At 43.3% G+C, this 12,874-nt stretch overlaps 1 protein-coding gene across 6 annotated transcripts in view; it reads left to right on the top strand.

Annotated features, from left to right (window-relative positions):
• The window catches only part of Mcr (macroglobulin complement-related), a 770,662-nt gene that overhangs the window by 653,474 nt on the left and 104,314 nt on the right, over window positions 1–12,874 (top strand). For all 6 annotated transcript variants that reach the window (XM_053773332.2, XM_053773333.2, XM_053773336.2 and 3 more), the window contains one exon: window positions 4,229–4,371. In XM_053773332.2, the coding sequence (XP_053629307.2) occupies window positions 4,229–4,371 (143 nt within the window). The remainder of the gene's footprint in view (window positions 1–4,228; window positions 4,372–12,874) is intronic.

Below are 12,874 nucleotides of genomic sequence, written 5' to 3'. Positions count from 1 at the left end.
ATGAATTTCAAAATATTTCCTCAGGAACATCAAAGTGTGCTGGCTATACAACAGCCTGAAATGCATATCTTCAACTCCTGTGCCAGTATTTAGAATACGGAGCACTAATGATGCGCCCTTTATTATATTCAAGTTCATTGACTCTCATTGAAAATTATTGTAAAGAGAGTTTTTGAATGGTGATAATAGCTCCAGATAATTAGAGAAATCACAAGAAATTCCTCCAGGGATTTATAGAAAAAGAAAAGGCTCTCAAATCGTCTATTACCGTTTAGGTTTTTTTTTTTTTTTTTTTTTTACTTAACACTGTATTTAGGATGCAACTGGAACTGTGAAAAGTACAATCTGGAGAAAGTTTTTTTTGTCAGATTTCAAACACTTGGGAATCAAATAGGAAGCGATAAACGCTTGACCTGTTTTCTCACCTGTCAAGACTGGATGTCAGACATGCAGTCAATGCTGATCCCTCTGTCAGGGAAACATTTGCAGGTCTTATCAGTGACTTAAATTCCTTTCATGATTTTCGTTATAGTGGGTGAAAGGAAAATAAAAATGCATTTTTTTTTTAAATTTCAAAAGTATGTATATTAATGAAGATACAGCTGTATTTCAGAGGTGAAGATGTGTGTATTCGCCTCGGCGTTTGAAGCTGATTCTGGCTACATCGGTGGCATGTGCCGAGTGTAACATGAGACAGGTGGTTAGGTAAGACACATATGCAACAGTTAGACAACTTTATTCCGAAACGTTTCGCCTACACAGTAGGCTTCTTCAGTCGAATACAGAAAGTAGGCAGGAACAGTAGAGATGTGAAGACGATGTAATCAGTCCATCACCCTTGAAGTCGTAGAATTTGAGGTTGTCAGTCCCTCGGCCTGGAGAAGTTCAGTTCCATAGTCAGGAACTATCTGAAGATCAAGCGACAGTGCGGAGACTTAAATACTGTCGGAAGGAGAGGTGCAGAGTAGTAGTAGTAGTGAGAATGTAGCCACTGAGAGGTCACTACTACTCACTACTACTACTACTACTATTACCACTACTACTCTGCACCTCTCCTTCCGACAGTATTTAAGTCTCCGGACTGTCGCTTGATCTTCAGATAGTTCCTGACTATGGAACTGAACTTCTCCAGGCCGAGGGACTGACAACCTCAAATTCTACGACTTCAAGGGTGATGGACTGATTACATCGTCTTCACATCTCTACTGTTCCTGCCTACTTTCTGTATTCGACTGAAGAAGCCTACTGTGTAGGCGAAACGTTTCGGAATAAAGTTGTCTAACTGTTGCATATGTGTCTTACCTAACAACCTGTCGGTATTGTATACCATTTTGATGTTCATGAGACAGGTGGTTCATTAATGTGAGGGGATCTGTCCCAGGTTATGGAGTCACAAAGCCGGAGCTGAAGTTGTAAATTATTTTCATTAATTATTATATTTTCATTATTATTATTATTATAATCATTTGGAAGAGCGAAACCTATAAGGATTACACAGTGCCTGGGAAGTGAAAGGTAATCAGGTTTGACCCGAGGAATTGGAGGATAGCTCCATTTCGCCAGCGTCACGGAAGCCACCTTAGAGGGTGAACACGGAAAGCACATTGACGATTGATAAGACATGAGGTGTACCAGCGGCTCGGTGAGTTGTGTTGTCAACTGCTGAGATGAATCCTACTCTCCTGTGTACCGTGTCTTGTGTACTGTCTTTCCTAAAGCTGGTAGTTCGTTTGGCACATTTTCAGGAAATGTCCTTGATTTCTGCTGTGACAAGTGTGAAGCCACCTCATGCATCCTTCGTGTGAGTGTTGTTGACCTGGCATAACACCTGTTTACTTGCTGTTGCAACATGAAACAAAAGCATTCAAAACAAATCAAAACAAGGACAAGCCACTGAGTTCAAACACGACTGTTTATGGATTGTGTGCAACATGTGTATGTAACATGGATTCGAATCCCGCCCGAGGAAAGCCAGTTGCCTCGACATTTACAAATATATGTAGAGAGTTTGCTGCTTCGTTGCACCTACCATTGTGAGACTGAATTTTCCAGCACGTGTTTTCATTAAATTAACTCTGCGATTTCAAGTGACCATGAAGGCAGCTGTGTACTGGCGAAGACAGCAACCAGAATGACATAACTTTTAAGAACAGAGCCAACTCTCCCAGCGAAAAGTGTTTTAACTTTTCTCTTAAAAAAAAAAAAAGCTGTATGGTGGGCTTACGTAAAACCTAGTGACGAGTTTTTCATATTATTGTATTTAGTGTATACAGGTTTTCTTGAATTTCGTTTTCATCTTAGTAAAAGGTTTGATACACCTCATAGTTAAAGTGAATAAGAGTTCGACTACAAACATGGAACTGGGCTGTATCACGGGCAGACTGGGTCGCATGGGAAGGTCTCCTAATACCTACTGCCCCTCTTACCTAGCAGTAAATAGATGTGTAAGAACATAAGAACATAATGTAGGAACGCTGCAGAAGGCCTACTGGCCCATGCGAGGCAGGTCCTTATCAAAACGATCTCTACCTAAAGCTACCCAAGAAATAACTCCCGTATCCAATGACACCAATCAAACCCAGCCCCTCCCACTCATATATTTGTCCAGTCTCTTCTTAAAGCTACCCAATGTCCTAGCCTCTATCAACCCACTGGGAAGACTGTTCCACGCATCTACAACTCTGTTAGAAAACCAGTACTTACCTATGTCCTTTCTAAATCTAAATTTATCCAACTTAAATCCATTATTCCTGGTTCTTACCTGGTTCGACACCCTCAGTACTTTATTAATGTCTCCCTTGTTTATGCCCGTCATCCACTTATACACTTCAATGATATCTCCCCTCATTCTACGCCTCTGCAGAGAGTGGAGATTTAAGGCTTTAAGTCTATCTTCATACGGGAGGTTCCTTACACAGTAAATCATTTTAGTCATTCTTCTCTGTATGTTCTCTAATGAGTCTATATCCATCCTGTAGTAAGGGGACCAAAACTGAGCAGCATAATCTAAATGAGGCCTCACTAGTGATGTGTAGAGCTGTAAAATAACTTTTGGACTTCTGTTACTTATACTTCTTGAGATAAATCCAAGTAATCTGTTGGCCTTGTTGCGCACACTGAGGCACTGCTGTCTTGGCTTTAGATTTCTGCTCACCATGACTCCCAAGTCCTTTTCACATTCTGTATGATCAAGCTCTACTTCACCTAGATTATAGCTTCGAGGGTTATTTTCATTACCAAGGGCAAGTACCTTACACTTATCCACATTGAACTTCATCTGCCATTTTTCAGACAAGGACATTAATTTGTCCAAATCGTCCTGGAGTTCATTGCTATCCTCCTCAGAGTGAATTATACGGCCTATCTTTGTATCATCAGCAAACTTACTCATGTCACTCGTAATCCCTTCATCAAGATCATTAATGTAAATTATGAACAAGAGAGGGCCTAAAACTGATCCTTGTGGTACGCCACTAGTGACTAATCCCCATTCAGATTTCACTCCATTAATGGTAACTCTCTGCTTTCTATAGGTAAGCCATGCCTCTATCCATGCTTGAACTTTACCTCCTATACCATGAGCTGCCACTTTTTTCAAAAGTCTCCTGTGAGGTACTCTATCGAAAGCTTTACTAAAATCCAAATAAACAATATCATATTCCTTATCACTGTCTACTGCCTCAAATGTTCTATTGAAGAACGTCAGCAAGTTTGTCAGGCAGGTGCTGTATAGCCCTTGTGGCTTAGCGCTTCTTTTTTATTATAACAATAATTGTCAGGCAGGAACGACCTCTCGTGAATCCATGCTGAGATTCATTTATCAAGTTATGAGATTTATTTATCAAGTTAAAATTCATTTATCAAGTTAGATGCATTTATACAAGCTGGTCGATTGCTGCGGATCACATCTTGAGGAAGACCCAAAAAAGAGGCCAATGGAAATGAGCCGCACTGCTTTTTCGGGGGAAGGGGAGGGGGTTATTCTTAGTTACCCTCCGGGATTACTAATAGAATATTCTTTCTTTCTTCTTCGTCTTCTTCTTCTTCTTCTTCTTTTTCTTCTATTATTCAATACTTATCATCAAGTCACTGACAAGAACAATTCATAAGGCCAAGAAGTGCATGTAAAATTCTGTTGACTGTGAAGCTACTCGGATCTTAAAATGGCGAAAATTCCTTACCTATAATTTGACCAGATCATCTGACCCACAGTTCTTGACCCCAACAGATCCTCTTCCAAATGGCGCAGGACACCACCATGTCGCAGCAGGAGCCACTGGAACAGAAATGGGTCTCTGAGGATGGACTTCCTGCTAACATCCTTCACCTGCCCCGGGCATCACCAGGAGTTGATCCCAACGCTACGTTCTCGTGAGTAGTGTGCGTGTGTACTCACATATTTGTGGTTGCAGGGGTCGATTCATAGCTCCTGGCCCCGCCTCTTCACTGATCGCTACTAGGTCCTCTCCCTACTCCATGAGCTTTATCAAAGTTCGTATGTATGGTTCCTACCTCCACTACGTCACTGTCCAGACTATTCCACTTCCTGACAACTCTATGACTGAAGAAATACTTCCTAACATCCCTTTGACTCATCTGAGTCGTCAGCTTCCAATTGTGACCCCTTGTTCCTGTGTCCCGTCTCTGGAACATCCAATCTTTTTCCACCTTATCAATTCCTCGCAGTATTTTATATGTTGTTATCATGTCTTCCCTGACCCTCCTGTCCTCCAGTATCGTCAGGCCGATTTCCCTTAACCTTTCTTCGTAGGACATTCCCCTTAGCTCTTGGACTAGTCTTGTTGCAACCCTTTGCACTTTCTCTAATTTCTTGACGTGGTTGACCAGATGTTAGGTTCCAAACTGGTGCTGCATACTGTGTATATGTGTGTACTCACGGGGTTGTGTTTGCGAGGGTTGATATTTAGCTCCTGGCCCTACCTCCTAGGCTACTGTCATTGGTATCGCTGATTTGTGGCCTCTTGTGCCTCATCTCGAGGTTGCGTATTGAGTTTGCCTCCATCCAAGTCATTCCATTTCTCACCCTCCCTGAAACTAAACAAATACTTCCTTAGATCCCTAGGGCTCATTAGTATTTTCAGCTTCCATTTGTGGTCCTCTTGATCCCGAGCCTCTAAATTTTAACGGTTTGTCCTTATCTGCCCTGTCTATTCCTCTTAGGATTTTGCATGTCGTAATTATGTCGCCCCTTGTCTCTCTCAGCCAAGATCGCCCGGCTTAGTTCCTTCAACCTTTCGTCAGAGTGCATCTCTCTTACTTCGGATACTAACCTGATTGCATAACTTTTCGATCATTTTTTTACTTTATCAGGTATGGGCTCCATGCGTCCTCGGAGACTTGCCTAACTTATGTCGTATATAAGGTTCTGAAGGATTCTTTATTAAAGTTTCTGAATGCTATTCTGAGGTTTGCTAATCCTGTTTATGCCGCCGATATATTCGATACAAGTGTATTTTTAGTATAAATCTTGGTATTAGATACCGACAAATTGGTTTAGAAAGACACGTGAGCAAATTTTAGAATATATTTATTAGAAAATGTTTCGGTCCTGGAACCATGATCACTTCCATCATGTGACTCCTGTGTTGTTAGGTAGGTGGTGCTTTGCCTGGTTGAATAGCATGTATGCTAATGTTTATTTTAAATTCAGTATTATGTTCTACGTTGTCGATGACGGCGCCTAAAATCTTGTTCGGTGAGGACGAGATGTGGCTCATTCTAATTCATCAATTGTCCCGTGGAGTCCCTGTGGAGGACACAGGTCTACCTTAGGTCGTCTGTGTTGTTGGCGTTTCGATGTTCGTTCAGGATGACAGAAAGATTTCTACCTGCTTTCCCAACATATTCCTTGGGACAGTATCCACAGGGAATGGTGTATAAGCCCGCTGTGGAAGTTAGAGGTGTAGGGATATGTTTCATAGTGAGGGCTTTGACAGATAAAGTATGTTGCTCTTAGCAAGTACCTGGCGAGTATTTCTGGCAACATCACCACATGGGACCACTGTGAACTACTTAGAGGACAGTTCCATGGGGGATTTGTTGTGGATAGCTTGTGCCTTGAGTCTGCAGTCCCGGATGAAGAATTGTGGAAATTGAAGATGTGTGAAGGCTTGTATTATGTAGATGCATTATTCTCCTGCGCAGGTCTCTCGACAGTGACAAACTTCTTTTCAAAGTGTATAGAAAACCTACCAAAAAGGACGATCTTGTTCACTTTTATTCGCACCGAGACACCCGCACTAAAACAGGAGTCTGTATTGGCTTCTTGAGAACTCTTCGCATTTCTAGCCCCAATTTCCTTGAAAAAGAATGCATCTACATAACAGAAGCTATCACACGTCTTTATTTTCCATCTTTCTTTATCCGAGATTGCAGACTCAAGCCCTCACCGAACAGGATCTTAGACGCAGACGATATCTGGAAGCCTCGCTAATCGCCATCACCGACACCATAGAACATAATGCTAGAAACTACAAAATTTCAATAACATTAGCATACGTGATACTCAACCAGGTAAAGCACAACCTACCTAACAACACAGGAGTCACATGATCCCATTGTCTACCCGTCCTCATCTCAACATAATATGCTTCAGGTCACCATGTGTCACTCCCGACTCTCCGCCTATATATTAAAAGTGATCAAGGTCGTAGGTTCCTTTCACTCTGATATATGCAGCTTTACTCCGCCTGTGTCAGGTCTCCTCTCACCTTCTCTAATTCACATGACCTTGTGTGTGTGTGTGTGTGTGTGTGTGTGTGTGTGTGTGTGTGTGTGTGTGTGTGTGTGTGTGTGTGAGAGAGAGAGAGAGAGTGAATGTATGTGTACGTACGTACTCGCATGATTGTTATAATGACTGTAAAAACAATTTTCATAAGGAATTACTCTTAGTAAAAAATGCAGCCTAGACAGGTTAAGCTTTTTGCAACTTTAGCTAGCCTAGTCCTAATGGAAATTATTCTCTCTCTCTCTCTCTCTCTCTCTCTCTCTCTCTCTCTCTCTCTCTCTCTCATTGCATCATTGAAGCTATAACACAAAAAATGTAGTTATGGTGTCCTTTGATCCAGGGTTCAGCATTAAACTAGTTAAACGGGAAAAATGCAAGCGAGATTTACGGCCATTTTCAACCTGCAAAACTCTTTTACAACATTTTATCTCCGTCGGATGTTCTTGCTTCTTTTTTTTTTATCTAGTTTGATATCAGTTGCAAAAGTTGGCTAATGCAGTCTGGCCATTAGCTTTTGTTTGCAGCGAAACTTGGCGACTCTGATTTCTACCTCTTTGAAGTTTTGGCGTTGGAAGAACAGGAGGCGAGGTGGGAGCCGCTGGGAGAACCCACGGGAGTGCTTCAAATTTAGGCTAGATAAGTGTATGAGAAGGGGTTGGGTTTGAGTGGGACTTGCGCATGAGTTATTAGGGTTATTCCTTGGGTAACATTGAAAATGGGCTGGGTAAATATTTTTGTTAAGGGGGCTTTGGGCTTAAGATGGACCTGCCTGGTATGGGTCAGTAGACCTGCTGCAGTGTTCCTCCTTTCTTATGTTCTCAGAGTCGGTGCCAGTTAGAGAAGTGCACGGAAGTCAGTGATAATTTTGTACAGACCGTAGAGTCAGTGCCAGTCGGAGGAGTGCACTGGGTCAGTGACAGTCGGAGGAGTGTACTGGGTCAGTGACAGTCGGAGGAGTGCACTGGGTCAGTGACAGTTGGAGGAGTGCACTGGGTCAGTGACAGTTGGAGGAGTGCACTGGGTCAGTGACAGTCGGTGGAGTGCACTGGGTCAGTGACAGTCGGTGGAGTGCACTGGGTCAGTGCCAGTCGGAGGAGTGCACTGGGTCAGTGACAGTCGGTGGAGTGCACTGGGTCAGTGACAGTCGGAGGAGTGCACTGGGTCAGTGGCAGTCGGAGGAGTGCACTGGGTCAGTGACAGTCGGTGGAGTGCACTGGGTCAGTGCCAGTCGGAGGAGTGCACTGGGTCAGTGCCAGTCGGAGGAGTGCACTGGGTCAGTGACAGTCGGAGGAGTGTACTGGGTCAGTGACAGTCGGAGGAGTGCACTGGGTCAGTGACAGTTGGAGGAGTGCACTGGGTCAGTGACAGTTGGAGGAGTGCACTGGGTCAGTGACAGTCGGTGGAGTGCACTGGGTCAGTGACAGTCGGTGGAGTGCACTGGGTCAGTGCCAGTCGGAGGAGTGCACTGGGTCAGTGCCAGTCGGAGGAGTGCACTGGGTCAGTGACAGTCGGAGGAGTGCACTGGGTCAGTGACAGTCGGAGGAGTGCACTGGGTCAGTGACAGTCGGAGGAGTGCACTGGGTCAGTGACAGTCGGAGGAGTGCACTGGGTCAGTGACAGTTGGATGATTGTACACGGTCTCTGGCAGCTTAAAAAAAAGTGTAATGGGTTAATGGCGATTTATTGAATACAAATTGATAGTTCCTATTCAAAGACCGTGTTGGATCGAATGTAATTCACAGTGGTGACTGTGTATATTTTTTCCTAAAGCGTCCCCTTTATGCAAGTGGGATTTCATGAAAAATTAATTTCCATGTATGCAATAGATAGTGTATAACTTCACTATAATACAAACAGTAGTGATGGCAGAAAGAACCAGAGCTAAAGTGCTCATCAAGGGTGATTTCAGTCGGGGAGACATAGACCAGAAACCTACCTGGGAAGCCTCACTTTTGGGAGTCTAATTCTGGACACAGCAACGAGGAGCTACTAAAATCCAACATGTGAAGATATCCTGCGAGAATGAGAGAGATAACAGCCACGAGGAACTTCATGCAACACTTAAGGGATATAGTGAACATGAGAGATGACGATACAATATACTCCGAGACTTTTATCACTTCACATTAAAAAAAAAAAGCGAAAGTGAGAAGCGACACTCTAAAGACACCAGACATAACTCTCACTTAAGTGACTCAGACACAGGAAACTATATTACGACGACTCAGCAAACTAGAAAGGGGAAAAAAAGAGCATAGAAAACTACGTATATCGCGTTCAGCCTGAGACATTACAAAAGAAAACATGGTTTCCTCCACCTCATCTGTCAGCAGTACATAAGCCGCGTCTCCGCTAATATACTGCACTTTTAGCAAGAGTGATGGACTGTACACATCGACTTCAGACTGAGGGACTGATTACCTCAAACTCCTGCTCACCTTCCACCTTTCTCTGCACTGGACGAAACGTTTCCATAATAAAGATACACAAACGTTGTACAAGTGTCTCATTTATCACCTGCCTGAGTCTTCCAGGTAACCCCACAAGTGGAGTTAACCAGGTGAACGTAGTTGGGGTTGGGTGGGGACGGTGGGCTCACTACTTGCTCTTCTTGCATAATCTCAAGTCCTAGGGAAATTAGTCTTTAAAATTAGTTTGAAATCATGAAGAAAATGTGGGGATTGCCCCGACTCGTCGATAATAGTTTCCTTTTAATAACATAAGTGATGAGCAGCTGGAACAGTGGATGCCTCTCTCACCGCCTTAGACATTTTTTTTTTTTTTTTTTTTTTTTTTTTTTTTTTTTTTTGGTGATCGCAAGATTTGCCCTAACACTACATACAATAGTTTCCGCCACCCCCCCCCCCCCAAAAAAAAAAGGGCACTACACCGTGACTGGAACAATATACAAATAACCCGCACTATGTGCGGGTTATTTGTGACTGGATTTTTCCCCAACTTTATAGTCTGAAATTTGTCAAAAATTGTTGAAATCATTGGTGGTGATGGAGGCCTGGTTGCAAATTCACGTCTCCACTGTCTTTAAAGGACCCCAATGGAAATAAAGGACCCTAATGGAAATAAGTCACTGTCTGACTTTTTTGGGTTATCCTAGGTTCTCTACACATATGCTGCTATGTATGATAATTCTATGTAACTGTATTGTGTATACCTGAATAAATTTACTTACTTACTTACTTACTTGCGCTTAATATATATTCTCGAATTTCCTGTACTACTGCAGAATTAGTTTTCATCGTTCCAATGTCCAGTGAGAGATCGTTCATTTTGTTTAGCTCTAAACAAGAGATTTTTTTTGGTGTGTTATACTCTACCTTGAAGCATATACCTTCTTTATTTCCCCCCTGAATAAGTAGACTTTCTTTTTTTTTTAAATTTTATTAATGACCGAAAACGACGCTAAATGAACGACATTGATTAAAGCACGCTCTCTCTCTCTCTCTCTCTCTCTCTCTCTCTCTCTCTCTCTCTCTCTCACACACACACACACACACAGTCTCATCAGCTGTTACTGAGGGGCCTAAGGAGGCATTTTACGCGTCATTAAACAGGCTATTATATTCCCCTCTCTCAAGCAGGAGACTCCGGGAGGAGCTGCCTGAGGGGAAAAGTAAGGAGGGAGAGGATTTGTTAGGTAAAAGGACACAGATGCAACTGATATTACCTTTTATTGTGGCAACGTTTCGCTCTCCAAGAGCTCTGTCAAGCTTGACAGAGCTCTTGGAGTGTCCTGAAGTGAAAGGATTATTGAGGGGAAAGATTGAGGGAAACAGTGAGGGGTGAAAGTGAGATCAAGCGTGAAGGGAGCAGGAGAGTGACAATCCAAACAGGGTTGCTGGGAGAATCTGGGATGAGGGGAACAAAGGGGTGAGAGTGGAAGCAGGGCTGCTGGGAGATCCTGGGATGAGGGGAACAAGGGTGAGAGTGGAAGCAGGGCTGCTGGGAGATCCTGGGATGAGGGGAGCAAAGGGGTGAGAGTGGAAGCAGGGCTGCTGGGAGATCCTGGGATGAGGGGAACAAAGGGATGAGAGTGGAAGCAGGGCTGCTGGGAGATCCTGGGATGAGGGGAACAAAGGGGTGAGAGTGGAAGCAGGGCTGCTGGGAGATCCTGGGATGAGGGAAACAAAGGGGTGAGAGTGGAAGCAGGGCTGCTGGGAGATCCTGGGATGAGGGTAACAAAGGGGTGAGAGTGGAAGCAGGGCTGCTGGGAGATCCTGGGATGAGGGGAACAAAGGGGTGAGAGTGGAAGCAGGGCTGCTGGGAGATCCTGGGATGAGGGGAACAAAGGGGTGAGAGTGGAAGCAGGGCTGCTGGGAGATCCTGGGATGAGGGTAACAAAGGGGTGAGAGTGGAAGCAGGGCTGCTGGGAGATCCTGGGATGAGGGTAACAAAGGGGTGAGAGTGGAAGCAGGGCTGCTGGGAGATCCTGGGATGAGGGTAACAAAGGGGTGAAAGTGGAAGCAGGGCTGCTGGAAGAGCCCTGAGCGGCTTCATCAGTCCCAGTGCAAATGAGAACTTGTGCAACATTTACACAAGTGTTTCATTTATCAATTTGTCGATTTTCTAAATCATTTATTCAGAGTCTTAATACCGAGTAAGCTAAAAAAAAAAAGTTAATATATAATGGACAGTGTAGACACCTGAAGGAAAAGTAAAGCGAGTCAGAAAATATATTAGACAGATATATAAGTGAGAGGGGGTTGAATTTCAGCCGGTCCTGTCTAGCATGGGCCAGTACATCTGGTGCATATCTTCTCCATGCTCAATGTGTTTACATGGCGGCGAATTATAACATGGATAATCTTTTAGCTAAAAATTTTTTGAAACGCTGAAGCTTCCAGACCTGTGCGGGATAGTGTCAGTTGTTGCATTTAATTGCCACAACTAGTAGAAGTAAGAAGGCAAGAATTTGAGGAGCACTGCAGCAGGCTTACTGGCCCATACTTCTGACCACAGCAACACAACGGTATCTTGGTACAGAGAACATCTTCCACACCTTCATTGAAATCTAGAGGGACTTGCTTAGCATGAACCAGTAGGCCTGCTGCAGTGCTCCTCAAATTCTTGCTTTCTTCTACTAGTGGACTTCGCCTCCTTCGACTTCGAGGAGGTGGAGACCTTCGAGACCTTCACACCTCACCTTCAGCAGTATTTAAGACTCCATTGTCGTGCTTCGCAAGATTAAGACCCGTGCCAGGACCCCGGTCTTGGCGAACATTGTACATACATGCTTCAGCTCCACATTATTTCAGACAGTGGACTGAACACTTCTCCTGGCTGAGAGACTCGCCACCTCAGAAACTATTTTCCTAGGTTAATGGAGATGCAAGGATTCATCTTTACCTCGCAACTAATTTATTCTCATCTGTATTTGACTGAAGAAAGCACTTGTGCAGCATTTGGAAATCTTTATTTTGGGAACGTTGCATCAGCCACTGGCTTCTTTACTCTAATAGAGAAAAGATTATTATTATTATTATTATTATTATTATTATTATTATTATTATTATTATTATTATTATAAAATGAAGCGCTAAACCTAATAGAGAGAACAGTGGTAGATGAGGTAATCAGTCTCTCAGCCTTGGGTCGATGAGTTCACTCCACAAGTCTTCATAAAAGCACAGCATATGCCTGGAGAAGTGACTTTTGTTCTAGTCTCTTGTAAGGTACAGGAGGGCCCCACTTTACACCGTTTTGCTGATGCAGCGATTTTCAAGTTTATCCATTCTTCATTTATTCAGACTTCCTACAATAAATATATTCAACACTGACTATAAGCTAAGGATGAAAATATTTGAAGATAAGTAATGTGTGTTCTTTATATGCATTTTTTAGGCCTAGCTCTATTGTTTACTTAATATACGATAATGCAAATATGTTATTAGGCTTTTATATGCATTTGAAAGTGAAAAAAGGCTGTTTCACTTTACAGTAATTTTGGCTTTACAGCGGCAGCCAGGAACTTAGCCTGCTGTGTAGCGGGGCCCTCCAGTACTATGTCAAAAGCCTTTTTATAGTCCAAAAATATGCAATTCACTCGTCCCTCTCTCTTCTGTCTCACTGCTATTACCTTATCATAAGCGGCTTGTGAGATAAAATTTT

Source organism: Cherax quadricarinatus, chromosome 17, assembly GCF_038502225.1.
Source record: "Cherax quadricarinatus isolate ZL_2023a chromosome 17, ASM3850222v1, whole genome shotgun sequence".
Classification (NCBI taxonomy): domain Eukaryota; kingdom Metazoa; phylum Arthropoda; class Malacostraca; order Decapoda; family Parastacidae; genus Cherax; species Cherax quadricarinatus.
The sequence above is the reverse complement of the archived record's forward strand: the minus strand, read 5'-3'. Positions and strand labels throughout refer to the sequence as shown.